The 22,688-nt window shown below is 37.5% G+C and overlaps 1 protein-coding gene across 3 annotated transcripts in view; it reads left to right on the top strand.

Moving 5' to 3' along the window:
• Positions 1 to 22,688, top strand: part of LOC135786566 (zinc finger matrin-type protein 4) — a 152,536-nt gene that overhangs the window by 85,102 nt on the left and 44,746 nt on the right. For 2 of the 3 annotated variants that reach the window (XM_065296033.1, XM_065296032.1), the window contains exon 6: positions 2,420 to 2,516. The exons of the other annotated variant lie outside the window; for it this stretch is intronic. In XM_065296033.1, the coding sequence (XP_065152105.1) occupies positions 2,420 to 2,516 (97 nt within the window). The remainder of the gene's footprint in view (positions 1 to 2,419; positions 2,517 to 22,688) is intronic. 3 annotated transcript variants of the gene reach the window in all.

Here is a 22,688-nt window from a genome sequence, read left to right as displayed (position 1 = left end):
TCCCTCTTTCTGTCAGGCTGGTTGTCATGGAAACATAGGGGGTGGTCATGGGGTAAGGGCTGTCAGAGACCAATGACAGCGCTGACCGTTGTCATGTGCTGTACGGTGCGCCTTTTCGAGGACGGTAAAAACAACATACGTGAACACGAACTGCTCTAACTGAAAAATTATACAATGTAATTTGGCGTGCTCCGAGATCACTTGTAAGTTAGATGAACTTCAACCACGGGCTTTCGAAAAGGAGCTGGCCACAACCGCTAGTTATATCCACGATGTCGTGCACACCGAGTTGCACGTGCACGCCAAGCCAGCTGATAAATTTAACTTTTGCCGAATCCCGTAGGAGGGATGGCAAAAACATCTTTCTGATCAACAAATGCCTTGATCTCGTTTCTCTGTTCCTTTTTTAAAAATCAATGCGCTGTCGATATCTTCTAGAACAGATTCGATGGCAGAATCTCCACATCTCAATTCTCCAGGCAGCTGTCTTTGTTGTAAACGATTCAACACAAGCGCTCTTTGGTGACGTGGTTGATTACGTTATTATTGATCAATCTGTCCATCGTTGTATAAAGCCCTCCATGACAATTTGATTGGTCCGAACAGTTTTAGTTAGAGCATAGTAGCGCCACAACGGAGCGATTCCAGACCGAACTTCCCGACCTGAAATGTTCGACTGTCGCCCAGGCTATGCCAAACATCAATTGCATTTTATTTTTCAATCTGACTAGGATTATCTGCATTATATATGCATTATCATATTATAATTTCATTTAATTTTCAATTTTGGCTAGGGATGCACAGAATCCAGGATTCGGATTCGGCCGAATACTGGGCTTTTTGACGGGGTTTGGGTTCGGCCGAATCTTAGATTTTTTTTCCACCGAACCGAACCCTAAGCTTGCGCAACACTGGTCGACGTCACGCAGCCGTTGATTACACACATCAGGTGTAATCAACCTATAACGCATCGCACCGCATCGCTTTCATTGTGCTTTGCAGTCGGGCTATCAAAATGCATCCCCGCCATGCCCGTCGGGCTATCGTGACTTATAGGGAGGAAAAAAATATATTTAAATGCCTATGTATCTTCTCACAGATTTGGATGGGTAATTGTGGTGCATGAAATTCAGGCATTGAGTATTTAAATTGCGTTTGAGCGCGCGCTCGAGTTTTACTTTCACTTTCGCGATCGGGCGAAGCCGCAGTACAGGAAGCAATCCGTACTGATTTGTCATGGATTTTTGTGCAAATCCTCCAACTTCGTCCTGTCAGTCATTACTATCCTCACGTAAGAAAATTTAATCTCTCGCAGCAAGCTTTAAAGTGATATAGATTGTACGGGCAGTGAAGAGACTCTGTGCAGAATCGCTCTTAAAGCGACAGTAGCCCCTGTTTTTCTGACTGAAAAAATGATCCAACCTCTAACTGGATGATCCAAACTGTGAGTTTTGTGACCCACTGAACCACTTTTAAATGGTGGGTATATCTGGTGTGGGGATGAGCAGGAAATTTTTACATGGAAACCAAAATGGTTTACATGGAAATCCAGTTTTTTGTTTGTTAAAAAACAAACAGCATCAAAACAACAACAAAGATAGCAGATTAAACATTGTGGTTAGAGGCCCTATTGGCTTTGTATTGGCAAAATTTCAGGCTACCAAAAACTGAAGAGTGCCTGCCCGAAGGGCTACAGGGATTTTGAAATTTTGCGAGCCATGTAATGGAATAAGGATGCGAGTAGGATTCGGTATTCGGATTCGGCCGAATCTTAAACAGTGGATTCGGTATTCGGCCGAACCCAAAAAATCTGGATTCGGTGCATCCCTAATTTTGGCACATATTTTGCACACATTTTTCTATAATTAAACGGTAGATCTGGTTTTAATTAAAATTTGGCCGAATAAAGCTTTCCATAGAGGAACAGACAACACTGTTATCAAAATAGCTCTGCAGATGTCTGGGAGAAATATTGCCAAGATGCATACGCACATGCATGTGAATTTCTTTGCCTTGGTCTATTTTTGGTGGCTGCTGTTGGTTTTTTGTATTACCACCTGCAAAGCCTTTAATTAGCTCACATCTGCTTCTCATCTGAAACACTTGACGCCCATCCACTCTTACAGACCATCATACAGCATAACCCCCCAAATCAAAAGGCCACTGAGACAATAGACACTCAAAATTGTTAATGCTTATGATTCCACGAAGACTATGTAGCGTGTGCTTTCATGACCAGTCTCAAAAAAAGCTAAACCACAGGCATTTAATATAGATTTCTCTTCTGTTTGTTAGTGAAGGCTGTTGAAAAAAAATCAATAATGCTCAAAAAACGGAACAAAACTATTTTCAAAAAAAAAAAAACATTTCAGCAGGGACATGTTTTCAAAATGAAATGTGTTTTGATTTTGCATTGTAGGTCTGCGTCGGAGTTACTCGTGCAGCGTTTGTAAAGTGATCCTCAACTCCATCGAGCAGTATCACGCACATCTCCAGGGTTCAAAACACCAAAACAAGTGAGTGACCTTCTGACTTTCTTCTTTCTCAGCCATGAGGACCTTTTCAATGCTTAAATGTTAGGACTTAGTGAAGTTTCATCTAAACTTGTTCTCAGATGTTTCTTTTAAAATCCTTAAACACAAATAAGACGAATGTTGAGCTACATGCGTGGCAGGCTAGTAGGCCATAAGTGGAGCAGTCGTGATCTGATAGTTGGAGAGTCGGGCTTGTAACCCAAAGGTCGCCGGTTAGATTCTCATTGCCAGCAAGTAGTGAACGTGGTGTCCTTAAGAATATCAGCACTTCTCTGCCTTAAAGTTCATGTTTTACCCTCCTGAGCAAGGTTCATATAAACTGAAGTATTACACAAAGCTGGCAGTGTGTACCCATTGCCACCTGTGTGTATTTAGAAACAATTAAAGTGTCTGTTTGTTTTTCTCTGCCAGAGTCCCCATGCATATCAAGCATTTAGTTAGTTTGATTTGTCGCCCTGTTTGCCTCCGAATCCCCCGGCCAGCCCCAGCAGAATATTCCCATCAATTCAGGTAATGAAATAAATATGATTCAAAGTAACCGATCAAACCCTGCTGATCGTCCAAAGACACGTGTGGTTATTAAAAGAGACTGTGTGGTTTAGGGCAGCTGGCCTGATTCTGAGAGCTACGTGAGGCGGTTACAACACATGCAGCAACTTTAATTGCTCCTAACAATAAACCAATTGATTAACATGCCAGTGGACCCCGGGTTGGGAGGAAGACTCCATCTAAAAGCCAAATCACTGTTATCCTACAATCATTCATTGTAATTAGAGCTGCATCCCCTCTTGTGAGGAATTACAGTCGGAAGTGTATGGATTAAAGAGGATGTTTCGCTGTCAGGTCGCTTCAGCTTTTCCTGTGTATTTTCATCAAGCAATGGAAAAGTTTATGCAAGGGTCTGCTTTTTAGACCGCATTTAGGGATTTTTTTGTCTTGTAATAACCCTATAGTACATCAGGGTTTAGGATGTTGTTTGTCGTGGATGGACGGGGTTAAATTTAATTTCTAAAATTCTATTTTTTTTACTTTCTTTGTAGACTTTTTTTGTGCCAGATAAAGACTGTTCTGATTGCAAAAGTAAATAGGATGCGAGATATTTTATATATAAAAATTTCTCTCATAATTTAAAAAAATAATTTCAATAAAATGTATTCAAATCCCTCATGTTATCTTAGATGTATATGACGATTTTTTTATATTAAATGATCGTCATGTCATCTTATAAAGGCGAGGTCAACATGGCGAAGCTCCAAAAAGTACATAAACCGGTCATTAACGTAATCTAAATTACTCAAGTTGGTTAATAGATGGCTTCTGGTGTTTCATTGGAAATATACAGATCAGCGCAGTAAAATGAAAAATGGCGGCACAGCGCTAATGTCAGATCTCATTGGTTCTTGCTTATGTGCCAGTTTGTTCTTTATTTATAAAGCACACATTAATACTGCACACATTGTCAGAATCCTGCCAGATCCTGTTTGTATTTAGATCTAGTTTAGCATGGCAGGGTTCTGACAGTACATGTGTTTTATGTGGGAGATGCGTGGTTTTAGTATTGGTTTATTCTGACCACGCATTTCCCAGGTCTCGTCACTTTTTCCCCGATCCCTTACTTGTAATGATTTCCAGGTGTATGTAATTTACTTTGTCCCTATTTATTGTCCTTGTGTTTGCTGTTCTGTGCACGTTCGTCTTGTCACATATCCTGTTGGTTCCTGTGAGAGTTTGGTGAAGTCTTTGCTTGTTTTATGTTTGAAAAGTTTATTGTTAGTTTTGTTAAGTTTAGTGTCAGTTTAGTGTTGTGTTTCCCTTGTCTTGTTTTGCCCCCTCGTGGGTTTTGTTTTCCCTGTTTACCGTGTTATTTAATAAATTCCTTTGTCGTCAATCGTCCGCATTTGGGTTCGTGTCTTGTGTCTAAAAAGAATAAAAAATAAGTAAAAACATTTAGCATGCAAAGATAATTTCAAGATGCACATATGCATAAGTTATTTCATGCATGTTTTTTTATTGGATCTTCGCTATGTTGCACTTGATATTAGAAGATAATAGGTGCATTTTAATTTGAAATATTTGTCATATATCTGTATAAAATTATTCATTTGTGTACTGAAGAAAGGAAGTGATATACATCTGGAATGGCATGAGCATGACTAAATTATGAGAGAAATTTCATATTTGGGGGAACTAATCACTCAAGGGTCAGACAGGTGAAATCTGACCCAGCACTGGGTTGAAAATAACCCAGCATTTCAAAGGTGCCAAAGAATGGATCCAGAGACAGTTTTTCATGTCCATTTACAACCCTAGGATTCGCCTTTAGAATGAAATGGTCTATTATTACTTTATATAAAAGGGTCATGAATAATAATGTTGAGCTCTGCTCTGATTGGCTGTTTCTCCTTCAGTAGCTCTGTGTGTGTGTAAACAGATCTTATGTTTGAGTCTGTATCAGATTTTGAGGAATAATCAATTGTTTGGAGATTGTTCATGGACGTTTCTGAGTGATAAGTTTGTGTGTTTTTTTTTTTCAGTATGGACCTGCAAATCGTAACTGTAACGTCAATAATGGAACTTCAGCCTAAACGCTAGCATCAAGCATTAACTAGCATATAGCATTAACTAGCATATAGTGCTAACTCAGCAGTCACAACTTTGTTTTTAGCATTGTAACAACATTGTACTTAATTTATAATGGGGGGTCATACATCACGACTGTAACATCACAGTCGATGTTATGTTGAGATTGGTCTGTTTTCCAGCGGTCTTTGCATGTACAATGTTTACATAAGAAGGAGGAAATAATCGTGTTTGATGCTCATGATATGTCATTACCACACTGTACAGCACTCTTATTATTCATCTTTGCCTACATAAATACAGTTGTATATTCGACGCACCTTTAAAAGTGCTTCTTTTAACATAGCAGCTAGACTGTGGTCTTACTATTTTTATTTTAAGTAGCTTGTGGCGTATTTCCGCCTATAATTCTCCATTGATTGGACTTGAATAGCAAACACCCAGGAATCACAGGGGCCCATCGCTCTCATGTTTAGAGTCACACACATTAATCAGAGGGACTCCGGGGACCCGTCCTTCTCATCCTCTCATAGAGACACATACAAACACACTCATCAGAGACACACTGGGGCCTGAGCCCTCTCATACTGAGACAGACCCACTTTAATCAGAGAAACACCAGGGGCCCGGCCCTCTCATACTGGGACTGAGCCGATTGGCAAATGGGGTGTTATATCTGGCAGGTTGTTTTCATAATGTGAAAACACCTGATTTCATTTCAAAGTGCCAAATGAAAAGCCTTTACCAGAAGTTGCACAGCATGCTGGGAGATATCATCCCAGTGGAGACTACTGACCAGAATCTTACTACTTTTAGACTAAACTCAAGGTTCCCACAGGTTCTTGAAATGCTTGAAAGTTTGTGAATCTGGGAAAAAAAATTCAAGGCCCTGGGAAGTTTTTGAAAATGTATACATAGATACAGGTCATTGCAAGTGCTGGAATCTATTTTATGCAAGAAGTTTTCTGGGGAAAAAAATCCATAAAATTTCCTGTGTAATGTAGGATAATATCATAAAAATTCTAGACTTTTTAAGCACACGTGCTAAACCGTTCACTTTTAATGCTTATATCTTCTGTATGCAAATGTTGATTCATACCAAAATGCTTTTTTGCAAAGTTGTGTTTGACACATGAAAACGTCTCGGGTTACGTATGTAACTGTTGTTCACTGAGAAGGGAACGAGACGCTGCGTCTCCCTTGCCATACTTCCTGCGTCCCTGTAACGCCGTCTTTGGCAATATTTCAGATAGCGATATACTTCCTGGCACCCTGTCTGTTTTGTTAAGCCTCACCATTGGTTGAATTTGATATACACATTCAGACGCACTTACCCCTGGATGCGTCCCCAAAGTGTCACCGCAGTGACGCAGCACGAGTTCCCTCGAAAGGGAACTTTAACAATGTATCTTTAAAGGTAACACGATGTAACCTTGCTCTCACTTGAAATGTGTGTCCCCACATTTAGTCCTTGAATTTGAGGGTATTGGACCTGGAAAGTCCTTGAAAGGTCCTTGAATTTGAAGTTAACTAAGGTGTGGGAACCCTGTAAACAGAACCAGCACAATGTTTGGTAACATGTAGTTCTTGTAATAGCTCATTAGTGATACAGTAGTTCATACTAAATTTAATTTGTGTTGAACTGAAGAAATGAAGTCAAATACACCTGGCATGAGGGTGCATAAACTACAGTATGAAAAAAAAAAAATTCTGGCTGGGTTTTTATTAAAGTATTATCTTAAAATGTAAATGTCATTTACTCAAGTTATTTTTTAGGGATTAGCAAGCTGTTGAAGCATAATGAAAGTATAACTTCTGTGCTTTATTCCAATCTTCATGTTAACCAGTGACTGTATTTATTTTTGGGTGAACTGTCCCTTTAAAGGAATATGGCGGCACGTCCTTAATATCGAAGCCCATTGGTTGTTGAGTGTCTCGTGACGAAATATGCTTATCTAGTTTCGAGACACACGAGAAGAAATTCCATTCAGTGTTTTTGAATTGCTGCCATATTTGTATTAACTGTGCTTGAGACACATATTTAGTCATTTGTATTATTTTAAAGATGGATGGATGTGATTTCCATGTAGGAAGATAACACGACAGCATTTTAATATAAAATTGCTTGTGTTAAACTGAAGTAAGTCATATCTCATATTTTACTCACCCTCATGCCATCCCAAATGTATGTTTCTATTTATGAGTAAACTGATCCTGTAAAACCTGCAAGCTTTTTTTAGCTAATAGATAAACATAAGCATTGTAACATAAACTACAGAAATTACATTGCCGAAACCAGAAACGCCTCCTTCTCCCTTCTTCTGTGACATACTGTGCCTGTAGGAGTTTTCATTAGGCCATGTTAATCTAATGATGTCCATCAAATGACAGATTTTCAGACAATTAAAGCTCTAAAGTCATTATCATAATTACTGAGATCATTGGCAAATTCCCATGGTGCATTTGTCAAGTAAGCAATAAAAGATGAAAAATGCACTGAGAAAGCATTTCAAAACAAACCGCCTTGTACTTTTATGACGCAGATTGAAAGATTTGATAGAATCTGTGTTTAACGTACTGTCATGAAGCGTTTATTTCACGCGTCTTTAAATTAGATGAACATTCAGCCTGCAGGAACTCCAGCTAATGTGAGGGAAATTGATTTTTGAAGACCAGAAAGGATAATGATAGTATTCGAAAGCAAGTCAGTAATGATTCATGAATTCCCATTCGGCTGTGCCGGCTGGTTGGAGGCGAAGCGCGCCGAATGGTGTTTAAAATGTGATCCGGGCGTCTCGCACCGTGGAGAAAAACCTATATCAACGTGAAGGGTTCAATAGCTTTTTTAATACACTTTTAGGTGCTCTAAGTGCCTGTCACCAGAAGTACCCGTTGGATTTAAAGTAGACATTACCGCGGCCTGATTTATGGTAACAAATGTAAAGTTGGACACCAGTGTGCCGTTCAAACACTGTACTGTATGAGGCAGTCTGTCCTTACTTTGCCTCGACATCGCTTTGTTGATGCCCGATGTCTTCAGGGATGTTTCTTCTCCTTTTCCCCATTTTTTCCAGCATTCAGTCTCATATTACACATCAAGTGTTCCGTGAAGAACAGCAATGACAGTCCAAACTCTGATGCCTATAATTATTTATGTGAAGAGCGGGAAGGACTTTAGGGGCGGAGAGAAAGCTGTCACACACCCTGGCAACCCCTGCTGTAGCCCGTATGTGGAATTAGTTCTTGATGTGACATTAAAGGAACATTTCACCAAAAAAATCTGTTATCTCCTGAACATAACAATGAACTCCATTCTCACTTCAAGGAACATTTTTAAAGACTTTACTGTTCACTCCTAAAGATAAAAGTGCTACAAAAGGTGTTTCCCAAATAATTATTCAGTCAGAGGTTCATAAAAAAACATTTATTTCTTACCTTTATTTAGTCCAACATCTGAACCACCTTTATTTTTGTTGTGTTTCTTTTTGTGAAGAGAAAAAGTGTTATTTAACCTCTTGAAAAGCACCCCCACTCTGGCCCAAACCATGAAAAGACCTACTTTCACTAAAAAGGTTGTTTTTACTAAACCATTTAGAGTATAACCATATGTTATCATTAGAAAGAAGACACTTTGAACTTAATTTTCCAGGTTTCAAAATTATTTTAAGATAAAAATTAAAAAAGTTAGAGAGGCTGAAATACATCGTAATATTTTAATACTAATAATACTTTTTTAATACTAAAAATCTTAATGATAAATGTGTGTGTGAAACCTAGAAATGCAAAGATGCCAAAGCCACAAGTCTGAAAAAGTTATGTTTCACGTTTGAAGTCAATAGGCCCAAAAATGAGGTTCTTGCAAGGGTTTTTGTAAGACTAGTGCCAGTCAGCCCCAAAATAAAAGTCTTTTGTTTACATGCATACACGTTTGTTATTATTATTATTTATCCTTATTACACGGCTCTCTGGAATGCTTGATTCTGATTGGTCAGTTGAGACATTTGCAGGTTCGTTCTTTTCAAATAATAACCGCTCCAAAATAATAACGCATAGCCGGACTACTTGCACGAGTAAAATCGCTCCGCGCCAATAAAGATCAATAAAGATTACTGTCTGTTTGGCGCCATCTTGTGACAAACACTCGACAACCACGACAAGACACAGACAGCTTACTGAGACTGAACTTGACAAAATAGAGCATGACAGCTACGAAGCCAACACACAAAAAAATACAGAATGGGCATTAAAACTTCTCAAAGACTAAAGAGAAAAAAATGGAGACAGACAAGTATGAAGCAGAGGATCTTAATAAGGTATTATGATCATTTTATGCATCTGTGCAAAGTTTCGCGGAAGGATAAAAATGTTAATTTAAAACAAATATGCCAATAAAATGTTTCAAATTCATATTCATGTCCAGTTTTTTTTCTTATGTGGCAAGTAGCCGTGTAATAAGCGGGATAATGTAGAGGCAGCCGGTAGTTATTGGGAAATAAGCCCCTTCAGTGTGATACAAGACCCTCCGCTTCGCATCGGGTCCTGATCACACTGTCGGGGCTTATTTCCCAATAACTACCGGCTGCCTCTACATTATCCCTTACTTATGTTAGCGTATATAATATGCTGTTTCCACACCAGGAAATAAAACGTCACACAAAGATTGTTGAATTCGTTATCTAATTGGCTACACGTTCTGTCTATCAATATTTTCAATGAAGTCATTGGAAGAACAAGCGAGTCAGATGACGTCACAATATTTGACAGCACTGTTTGGATATTATGTATTATACTCCCGCCTACTTTTTAACAAAAGTTTGAACGCGAGTGTAATCTCATATACAATGTTACAACGTACATAATCCTCAGATTGTATATTATATTCTATTACAAGACGTTCATGCAAAATCTGGTGTAAACAATGGACAATATATCTATATTTCACGCATTTGTGGACAAAAATTGTCATTGGATGTAATCTATAAGACAGTTTTCATCAGTTATTCACACACCTGAAACAGACTGGATTCGAAAAACTGATGTCATCCCGCACCCGAGCTAGTGCGCGTCGAGAGGTTAAAGTTTCTTTATGTAACCATATAGCCAAAAATTGTTCTTCTATGGCACATTTACCTTTAAGAGAGTATGTCATCACGTAATTACTGTAGGGCTAAACCAACTATTCGCTAAAAGCAATAATTTTTGATAATGAAATTCATTGTCATCATGACTTCACATGCTCCCACACCACCATCGGACAGCACAGACACGCGTCTGCTTCATACAGCCCGAGTTGTGTGCTTATTATTAAAGTCAGGTCATATTTCTTCATAGCGAGCTGCACGTTTATCAGGCGCTTCTTCTTTTTACCGCGCAACCAGCCTGTTTAAAAGCAAGGCAGCGTTGCCAGGTCTGCAGCGTTGCCAGGTCCTCTGCCTTTCAGCTGGGATCTGAAATGGGCTACTTTTAACTCTTTTCCCGCCATTAAGAGAAAACATTTGCATAACAAAACATTTTCCTGATTAGTTTTTATGTTAATCTGCAATACTGTGATTATCCACTAGATGGCGCTTACCCAATTTATAAAAAAAACTGAAGCCAAAATGTTATTTATTAATTTTAAACTCTATGTATGTTTTGATAGTTCAATTCAATTTTAGATAGTCATTCTGAATCTAATATCTAACAAAATCCCTTCACAAAAATGCAATTATTTCAGCGTTTTGCAAAAAATATATATATATAAATATGATGAAACATTTCCCATTCTGTTTGTTTGTTTATTGTTTGTTTGAAAGCAGAGGGTCTGTTCTTTCATTTGATATATTTGTATGTTTATATATTTTTAGAAGAAAATTTTCCTGGAAGGCATTTTGTGAAACTTTTGTGAAAATCAATAAAAAAAACGTTTTAAAAAATGGCTTGCAGGGAATGAGTTAAACTGTTTCTGCAGGTTGATATTTTTGAGTACAGATTAAAGGATTTGGTTCATTAGTTGTTGGTATTTGGGCTGTGAATAGTCATTGGGATGCTTTTCGACTCATTTTGAATGGCCATTGGGATGATTTTGTTTTGCAGAACTAGCAACACTGACAGGACAATAACGAAAACAAAAGTGCAAACGAATGTCGGGTAATAAAGGTTTAATTTCGTCCTTTAATATAAGTGAGTTTGTATTTCTTTAATTGTTGTTGGGTTTTCATGAAAATAGTATGAACTACAAACTAAGCATCAGTAATCCAGGTTTTTATTATTGTAACAATGCATGTTTTTCACTTTCATATTGTAATGGCTTTTTTGTTTATTTTGTTAATAACAAATATTGTTAAATCTCATCAAGATCTAAAGTTGAAGATTAAAATGAGTTTATTAATCTGTGACAAAATTTCCTCACCAGCACTTCCCTGAAGACTCAATTAATTTTGTTTGTTTATGTTTTGACTTTTCAAGATGTTTTACTATTTATTTATTTTTGCAAAAAAGTCTCTAAATGGGTCTGTAAAGTCTTAAAAAGTCGCCACATACTCATTTGAAAACAGTATTTACCTTTTTGTCTCACTGCTGTTTGGATGGCCACGCAGAAGTCAGTTTTTCAGTTTATAGCCTTCAACCATCATCATATTTTCTGGTTCTGCTCATATAAGAGTTTAGTTTCAAGGTGACACTGTGCAGCACGGTTGAAGTGAAGTGTGACTGTTCAAAGATGCAGTAGTCTGAAAGTCATTCATTTTTAATGAGAGCAATTTTGGTGACATGAACGACAGCAATTGTGGCAGAGCAATGTGTGTGAGTCCATTCATGCGACAAAGCTGAGAAATGTTTCTGGATGTAATGTAATGGAAAACCATATACATGTTGGATTTGTGTATAGATGATCACAAAATTGTGTTTGTTTATACATTATGAACATTAATATTATTAATTTTTTCTTAAAAATTATAATTTTTAGATGCAAGAAATTGTCAAATTAGAATTACATTGCAATAAAATCACTGTACTGTGTACACTCACCTAAAGGATTATTAGGAACACCTGTTCAGTTTCTCATTAATGCGATTATCTAATCAACCAATCACATGGCAGTTGCTTCAATGCATTTAAGGGTGTGGTCCTGGTCAAGACAATCTCCTGAACTCCAAACTGAATGTCAAAATGGGAAAGAAAGGTGATTTAAGCAATTTTGAGCGTGGCATGGTTAGTGGTGCCAGACGGGCCATTCTGAGTGTTTCACAATCTGCTCACTTACTGGGATTTTCACGAACAACCATCTCTAGGGTTTACAAAGAATGGTGTGAAAAGGGAAAAACATCCAGTATGCGACAGTCCTGTGGGCAAAAATGCTTCGTTGATGCTAGAGGTCAGAGGAGATTCGGACGACTGATTCAAGCTGATAGAAGAGCAACTTTGACTGAAATAACCACTCGTTACAACCCAGGTATGCAGCAAAGCATTTGTGAAGCCACAACACGCACAACCTTGAGGCGGATGGGCTACAACATCAGAAGACCCCACCGGGTACCACTCATCTCCACTACAAATAGGAAAAAGAGGCTACAATTTGCACGAGCTCACCAAAAATTGGACAGTTAAAGACTGTTGAAAAATGTTGCCTGGTTTGATGAGTCTCGATTTCTGTTGAGACATTCAGATGGTAGAGTCAGAATTTGGTGTAAACAGAATGAGATCATGGATCCATCATGCCTTGTTACCACTGTGCAGGCTGCTGGTGGTGGTTTAATGGTGTGGGGGATGTTTTCTTGGAACAATTTTAGCCCCTTAGTGCCAATCAGTGGTGGACAGTAACGAAGTAAATGTAATTCGTTACTGTACTTAAGTAGTTTTTTCGCGTATCTGTACTTTACTCAAGTACTTTTATTTTGGGAGACTTTTACTTTTACTTTACTACATTTTAAAGTCAAATATCTTACTTTTTACTCCACTACATTTTAAAAAATCGGTCGTTCCTTTTTATTTATCAGTGGATAAAAAACGTAACTGGGCAAACTAAAGATGCACAATAAAAACTAAGATGCACACGTGATGCGTCAAACCACCAATCAGGGTACAGCATGCGCTTCGTTTTGAACTTGTTTTGGTTGCCGCGCTGTTTCACGTAAGCTACGCGAGTCACGCAAGTGCAGCAGCCAGCCAATGCATCGTTTGGAGAATGAAACTGCATTCAAAAACAACGGAGGAGATAACTGACCCGTCACAACAACATTGGCCTTAATTACAAAGGGTTTTTAAAGTCCTTGAATAAAAGAACGAGTCCTTCGTGTCTTCTCTGCCTGCCTTGAAACTGTGCTATTTCGTTTTAAAAGAATACTCTTTCAAATCTAAGGAAACGCGTAGAGGTAAGACATTTTTATTCTGGTTATATTTTTAAATGAGCAATCTTAACAGTAGCTTGCAGAAAACTGTTAATTGTGTTGCTAAAATATATACAACGTAATCATGAATGAACTTTAAGCTATGCAGGCTGAAGCTATTTTTAGCCGTATAGTTAGCTGTTTCACTTAAGTTCATTGTATTTAAAGCTCAGTGCTCTGTTATTTTGAAATGACAATTAATCACTATATCAACACTGTTGTAAAATATAAATGACATTTTGACTAGCCATGCAGTGTATGATGCTTAAACAGGCAGGTGGATTGGAGTGCTCCCTATTAACTGAGATTGTTATTTTCAAAAGTTTTGCTTCCAAAATATATAAATACATTTAATTATGTATTACAATATACATATGACATGCTAAAGCATATGAAACGTTTCTGAAATTATATTCTGTAAGGCTTGTTTTATTTGTCAAAGAAAGGGAGACTTTTCTTTTGAAGAGAAAGCATGGTACTGTAGCCAACATTAAAAGGTATGTTACTGTAACATCATCAAGGAAAGAAAACCTGGAGAGTGAGGAGGCTCCATCAACCTCCAGATAGTAAAAGAAAACTATGTGAACCTGTGCTTAATTCAAGTTTTTATTACACTTAAACTGTTAAAGTATTTAACAAATAAATCTTAAAATGAGACTCACTGCTCCCAATGTTATTTAATTTGGTGCTAAAGGAAATTTTTTGTTTTTAAGGTTTTAGACTTATGATAATTTTAATAGACATCAGTGTCTGATTTATTAATGTCCTTCTATTGGTTAGCCAAGAGAGTTATTTCACATAATTTGAGTTTTGTGACAAAAATTATATGGCCATAATAAATCACAGTACTTTTTTACTTAAGTACATTTTGAGGCAGATACTTTTGTACTTTTACTCAAGTAAAAATTTTAAGCAAGTACTTCTACTTTTACTTGAGTAATATTTTACCCTGGGTATCTTTACTTTTACTCAAGTACATGATTTGTGTAATTCGTCCACCACTGGTGCCAATTGGGCGTCGTTTAAATGCCACAGCCTACCTGAGCATTGTTTCTGACCATGTCCATCCCTTTATGACCACCGTGTACCCATCCTCTGATGGCTACTTCCAGCAGGATAATGCACCATGTCACAAAGCTCGAAACATTTCAAATTGGTTTCTTGAACATGACAATGAGTTCATATGTGAGTGTACATACTGTTTATCAGGAATTGGATATGTTAACACAGAATATAGTAAGAGTATTAAATGTATAACTCAAATAGGGAATTAGCTTTTAATGCTACAGAAGAACTATTTTTGCTTGCATTGTTGCATTTTTGTGGACTACATGTATTTAAAGGTTTGTTCAAGAACATTTGACTGAATGGTTACTTATGGAACCAAAGATTGTTCTTTCGTAGCACCTTTATTTTTAAAGTGCAGTGTCTCTTTGGTACATATTTAGCATAGTCTAAATTAGAGGAGAGTAATACAGATAATCTGAGATAACGAGCACCAGTCTGATTCAAGCTGTGCTCTTACATCCTAAAGCAACCGCTTGATTGTCAAAGCATCCCAGCAGCTGTGATTTGGCCAAGAGGTCGATGCCAACACCCTCAGTACTGGCCTGTGGCCTCTACAGACAGTCAAGACAGGTTATTATCATCAGTCATGGGCACCAGAGACTTACAGAGATGACCTCATGCTGGCTTTCAACCCAAACCACAGTAAAACCCCTTTCATTGCAGTGGTGTATCATTGGACCATAAAGCTTGTGGCACATGCAGGGTTATGCCAGGCTGTGCTGACAGAATGTGTTAGATGTGCTTACCCGCCACTGGCCAACGTTGACCCTTCCTAGAGCGAAACCACTGGAGGATATCTGTCTGGTTTAACATCAGCTGTCCACTCCCACTGTGTCCTCTAAAAGCATTCTGCCAGTCTCTTTTGCCACCAGGGCACCAGCCATCATTTCCTGTTGCATCAAATAAGTCATGCTTCTCCCACCCCAAATTTCACTCCAAAATGTGACGGTCACACAGAGCAGGATCCAAATTCACGCACATTTACTGTCCTAGAGGAAAATTATTGGCTAAATTGTTGTTCTTGCATATTTGTGAGCCTGCCTGTGAAAACACAGCGTGATTTAAAAATAAGTGATTGAAATTAAACCTCTATGCTCCTAAACTTATAATTTGATTGAGACTTAACCTGGATCAAATTTTAGGTGAGTTGTTTAGTGTAAGGTGGGGTGTATCTTAGTGAAATATGTAGATGAATGTGGATAGAAAACATGTAAACACTAACTGCGTTTCCATTGCAGATTTGTGCAAAACTTTAGCGTTATTTTCTTAATGTCGACAAAGACGGTTTCCATAAACTGATGATATGCGGCTGAAATGCCCAGCCTGAAACAACGATCAATGGTGTCAGTTTAGGCAAGGACTATCTTTACATTTACACATTTGGCAGAAGATTTTATCCAAAGCAACTGCATTAAATCTACAGTATACATTTCTTTTTTCAGTGTGTACTGGAATCAAACCATGATCATTGCATTGCTAATATAATGAACCACAGAAACACTGTGATCATAGGTTCAATCTAAGGTTACAAACACACATAACATTTTGGATAAAAGCATCTGGCAAATGCGTCAATGAAAAACTTTTTTGTCTCTATAGGCACTCTAAAAATGTCTGGGTTATTTTTGACCCATAATGGATCATTATTGGACAGAACAAAAGTACCCAACATTATCTCACGAATTTCTGTGTTATAGTCATTGAATATTTTGCTCATTTATCCGTGTCATTGTCATGGATCTCTGCATTTTTCCATGTTTTTTTTTTTATTTATTTTTTTTATTTACAAAGCAATTACAAACAAAATAGGTACAATATAACTTCTTTCTATAAATCATTTGTATCTTATCAAATACATACATAAAGGGTAGAAGAACATGGGGCATAGAAATAAGGCAAAAAAAAAAAAAAAAAACATATAAATAAAATATATATTCAAAAGAACCCAAATCACAGGGGCAATCAATCAATAAGAATGTTTATAAAAGATGCCAGTTTTACAGCGTTCTTATTATTACACCATTTCAAATATTTATAAAAGAGATTTAACTCATTCCTCCAATGTGTTATATTAGGACGTAATTTGAAAAAACGGCATTTATGTATGAAAATTTTACTTATCAGGATGATGTTGTTAATGCCAAAGTCATTGATATCATTGTGAAAAATTCCAAAACATTTTTCCATGTCCGTACCACGGACTTTCTCTTCCGTGTCAGTTTCACATATTAGTTACTCAATCGTTTTTTCTATTTTCTTACCATTGTCGCTTGGGTTTGGGGTTAGAATGACTTTCTGTTACATAAAATGACATCTTAACCCAAACCCAACTCTAACCCTAATGTCAGGTGACAATTATTAAAAAATCCGGATTTTTTTTATAAACCAATAGTTAAAGTGACATCCAAACCCGACTCTAACCCTAACGTCGGGTGTCAATTGTTTAAAAATCCGGAAAAAAATAGTATAAAGTGACATCCTATCCCAAACCCCAAATTTAACCCCGAACCCATGCGAAAATGGTTTAAAAATAGGAAAAACAATTGAGTACCCAATACGTGAAACTGACACGAAAAGAAAGTCTGTGGTACGGACACGGAAAAATGCGGAGATCCGTGACAATAGATAAATGAGCAAAATATTCCGTGACTATATCATGGAACTTTGTGAGATCATGTTGAAATTACCTCATGTTGGGTTGTTGTTATGCAACCATGGGCTAAAATAACCCAGCAGTTGGGTTAAAACCCAACATTGGGCCAATTTTAACCCAGCGGTGTGTTCAGTCCAATATTTACCCAAAATGGGTCAAAATGAACCCAGGCATTTTTAAAATGTGCTTTTTCTTATATTTAATAATTAATAATTTGTTGATATAGTTTATGGATAAGGTTTTTTTGTATTTGCATTTCCTCTTTTCTTTGGTAATTGACTTGTCTTTTTATATTCACTGTGCTCATACCTGTAGTACAAGAGAAAGCTGCATTTTATATAAGTATGTACAAAAATACTTGAAGAGGATGAGGTCTGGTAAGGTTTCAGCTCATTTTCAGCTACGGTTACAGACACACTGCCTCATTCTCTCTCCCCCAATGTTTTCCATCGCAAACAAATCAACAAAATGATCCAGTGTGAAAATGGATCCAATCGCCTCAGTGTGAACTCTTGTCCTGCATCTCATTGGATTCGGCACTGCAGGTGGAAGTAAAATGAAACACGTGCGTTGGATGCTGAAAGTATTTCTTCTATAATGTATCCCCTCTCTCCCCCCCTACACACGAGACTTGTTTTTCTTCACACTACAGTAAGAGTGTTTTCTTATCTCCTTTACAGCTCAAGAGCACAAGGGTCTGGCCGGCAGCGATTACGCACCTATTATCTTAAAGGCACGCTGACTCCGGCCACACTACATCACTGTGTGATTGCGCTGATCCCTCAGCAATATTAAGCAGATTTTTAGTGTGTGTCCAGTTGCTGTGGAGTGGATAAAGGGGTGATTTATGGCTGCTGACGGTGTGGCGTTTTACTAAAAACGCTTTGGATGGGGTATGTGAGGGCTCAGGATAGCGATGATGCTCGGTGACCCATTTTTCCAAAGAGATAAAAGTGTGGTGTGAAGTTACCTTTGTTTGCGCTAAAAGGTCTGGTGCTTTTTGCAACCTGAAGTGACCAAGAACCGCCCATTTAGACAGAAACATTCATCTGACTGACATGAACTGTGATTGACGACTTTACACTTTTTATTTGATACACAGTCACTGTATATTTTTCCACAATAATAGAAAGTGAAAGTGACATGATTTGTCAAGTATTTCCATACTGGAAAACTAAACTTTGCATTCAACCCATCCAAGTGAGTAGTGAACTCATGCAAGTCATGAACAGTGGGCAGCTATCACTGGAAGCCATTTGGAGAAACGTGTCTTGCTCAAGGTCACCTTTTGGAACCTGCCAACCGTAAGACTCGAACCATCAGATTAAAAGCAGTTAGGTCAAGACCGCCCCCACAAAAAGATAGAGAATGCATCGTCTAAGGCCACCCATGAGAAAGAAAAATCACAGATGATCTTTAATACTTAAAAAATAACTCATAAATCTTACAAATGTCTCCATTAGATTTTCATGAGAGATCTCAATAATGTCAAAAACTGAGCTAAAGGCCCCTGTCATACACGCAGCGCAATGCGTGACGCAGTTATCATTTTACGTCCAGTGGCACTTTGTTTAAATAGCAAATGTATCTGCGCCCATGCGCACTAATCTGAAAACTAGGTTTGTTAAGGCACATTGTTGGTGCGTTGCTATTTTGAGGCAACTAAAATAGACTAAACCATTGACCAACTTAAACCTGCTCTTAAGTCTAAAGTCAATGACGCAATATTGTTTTTGTTATTGAAAGAGCACGTTAGTAATATGCGCCTATAAACAAGACAACAGCACACTTTTGCTTTTTACACACAAATGTTTTTTTTAAATATAAAAAATGAAGGATTAAAATGTAAAAGATTATTATGGAGTCTCTTGGACATAAATGAGAAAAGTTTACATAACTTTAAAATGCACAAAGCTGAGATCAGCTGGCAGAAGAAATGCTTCACTTGTAGCATGGTAAGCAGACTATTTTCTAAAAACTTTAAAACTTTTAAAAAGTGCTAATATTGCATTATCTTTTCAATGCTACCCCACAGATTTATGGTGTATGATGACTTTGTACTTTTGGATATGGTGAGATGAGAACCATCTTTAAGAAACTTTTAAAACACAGCGCAGTCCAAGTGCTGAAACTGCTCTCTACACGTTTGTAAATTCTTTATCTCCTGTTTGTTACAAATATAAAGATTTTTTTTGCAAACTTGTAAATTATTCTTAATTCTTAAAATTAACTTTTTGAGATTACAGTGATAATGCATCATACTTAATCAGCAATTAAAACACTGCGTATTTTACTTATTACTCCGTTACTGAAATAACAACTTTTAAAGAGAACCAAAGCTTAAATTACAAAAATAACCATTACTCGTAATGAGAACAGAACAACCCTTTTAAGCTATTTTCCCATCACCAAACTAGCAACAGTGGATTCGGACACATTTTAAGTGCACTTGTGCCATGCGCTTTAGACCATGTGCTTAGATTGTTATAGGGCACCAAGTTTGACGTCAAAGTCAATATTATTTAGGATTTATGTATCAACACAAAAATCTCATTATATAAATCCATATTATTTTACCTGTACATTCTGCGTTAAATTACAGCTTCTTCAGGGCTCAAGATTAACTTTTTTCACAAGGAGCACAGTGGCCCCCAACTGAAAATTTTAGAGGCGCAACCAGAAAATTTAGGGGCACCCACTGCAAATCAATATGCTTACCAAATATTCACATTTCTACTATTTTCCACTGTATTACTAATAAATACTTTAATGATAGATGCAGAAAGTACAATGTGCTGTTTCAAATTCGGTGTCACATCACATTAAAAAGGTCAAATTTACTGGTCTCACATGTGCGACTGGATGTAAAATTCAGTGGCACAATCTCAAATTTTGGTGGCAGTCTGGAGCCCTGTTCTTAATCTTAATACATTTTAAGATGTGTCTCATTGATTTCCATTTGTATTATTTATAAACAATTTTATAAGAAACATCTGAGACTAAATAAACTGAACTAACTTAAGTGAAACCAGCTGAGAACTCCAAATCTCCTGAGCTATAAAAGAACAAACTTTAAGCAATTTAATTTTCCTCCGGGCAAAACTAAAGTAAAGAAACTGTACTTTCAGCTCACCTTGTGCCAAAATTAGAAAAAGAGGCAAAGACAAAAAGGGTAAAAAGAAGGTAAAAGCAGGAGACTGTTGACCAGTGTGAAGGAGGTCTGGAGGGAGGTTGGCTGGGTGCCCGAATAGTTTTGTTGGTTGATTAAATAAGAGTGTTGTAATCTGAGCCATACACACCGATGTGTAGACCCTCTTCTTCTTCTATCGATCCCTTGGGCTTCCAGGAACAAGATAGCACGTTCCAGCTCACTGACTTTTCTCTACCTTTATAATCACTTTCCCTAAACTGCAGTTCCATTCCTCTGAGTAAGCCCAAGGGCTGTAGATGGACAGACAGTGCTGTGTCTATTGGAATAAAGCTGATGTGTTACAATGTAACCAGACGTTGAGGTGAAAGTGGAATTATTCCTGTTGATTAATTAGTAGAGCATTGCAGTTGGTCGTGGGTTCGATCCCCAGGCAGCACACATCAGGGTTTCCCGCAGCATATTTCAGTTAAGGCGCCCGCCTAAGCTTGTAAACCCTACCGCCTTAACTAACTTGTCCAAAAAAATAATAATTTGCTGCACAAAAGGCCATCAAGTTCATCTCGGAGAATTGCGCGTACGGCCATAGGCCGAAATGAGAAAGACGTGGTCCGGACCGTCACTGTCTGGAGGATAACTAGCCAGTTGATAAAACATCGCAGAGAATAGCGCACGCAAACCACACGGCCGCAATGAGATAAGACTTGCTCCGTCATGTCTGGAGGATAGCCAGTTGATAAAACACGTGTCCGTGAGAACTGTAAGTGGACTTATGTTTTGGGGTTATTCAAGCCTGTTATTGTATTAGTCTATAGTTCTTCCAAACTTAAAGTAAGTTAGCTGGTGATTTTGTTGTTTGAGCAACCTGCTAAAGTTTCACGTGCCTGTTGATTAGATATAATTGTTGAGCGCTCTTGCTCACTTTATTCATGTGCATTATTTACATGCCACAGTTACACTCCTTTAAGATAATGTAATTAATAGTGGGAAATAATCAGTTTTTACCATTTTTACGCAATCTATCATCGTTCGCGAGACGATCTACAACATCTGCTTTAGTTTGTGTTTATTAACCCTTTAGTTTTACTTCATAACGCAGCTATTCCCATTAGCGGTATCTGTTAAAAACATTAAAATTCATTAATAATCTCGTATGTGTTCATTTTCTGTCATAGTTTCTTCAAAAGGAAGTTTTATTTGAGTGCTTTAAAAATAAATATTTTATTTATTTATTTTATTAAAATATTTTAATTTTCATCATGACGCCCCTTTGATTGCCACGCCCTTGGCCCCGCCCACCCGTCCAACACTGCCACCTTGACTAACAAATTTTCTGCGGGAAACCCTGCACATACTGATAAAATGTATGAATTCTCTGATTTAGGGATTTGCTTATTTAAATTTCATGCGATTAATCAGAAAAAAAACTATCAATAGCAAATTAATCGTTAGTTGCAGCCCTGCTTTAAATTTTAATTTTGGTTACAGCATAATTCCTATGGTTTCATTTATGTTATTTGGTTATTTTGATTAGTTTACTAATATTTGAAAAGTTAATTCACACTGATTTAACAAGCACTAACGAACACTGACAAACTCGTTCATTCTAAATCCTTCATTTATTCTTAACGTAAAGTGCCAGTCAGGTCAAATTTCAACAACATTTACGATAATTTACCGTGTTGTCGAGATCGAACTCAAGATGCGTCTGTAGTAAAGTTAACCTCAGCTGTTGTTAACTACCAAACTAAATGGCATAGATTGTATGACGGCCTATTTACACAGATGTTAATATTCATTACTGCCTTAAAACTGGATCTGACTGGGACTTTAAAATGTTGCAGTTGTTCTCATTTATTGGATTAGTGTGAATTAGATTTAAAATATGGAAATCCTAAACTTATTACCAATAGTGTATACATGTAACACAAGCACAGACAAGACAATCAGCAATTCAAATTCACAAATAGAATTTAATAGCATTAGATTACTTTAAAGAAACTCATGATGAACTAAAAGTACACGTATAGTATGTACAATAGGATCACATCCTTGCAATGCATTTGGGTTTGTGTTTGCACAGATGGTTATAATCACAATAATGTCCAGGCATTGAGTACAGTATATTCCTAGCCTGTAAGTTCACCTGATTCACTCCTGGAGAGATCTCATTTGCAGGAAAGATTGCTGATAATGGACAGACAGGAATGAGTTTCATTTCTTCTCATTCTTATATAACTCAAGAATGAGCTGTCTAATATGCTGCCGGTTGAGAGAGAAAGCTTTGGGGATTAAAGCGTTTTGTCTCCGGGGGCCTGGAGGACGCACGTGAGCGCAGC

The sequence above is a fragment of the Paramisgurnus dabryanus genome, chromosome 20 (assembly GCF_030506205.2).
Source record: "Paramisgurnus dabryanus chromosome 20, PD_genome_1.1, whole genome shotgun sequence".
Lineage (NCBI taxonomy): Eukaryota > Metazoa > Chordata > Actinopteri > Cypriniformes > Cobitidae > Paramisgurnus > Paramisgurnus dabryanus.
The sequence above is the reverse complement of the archived record's forward strand: the minus strand, read 5'-3'. Positions and strand labels throughout refer to the sequence as shown.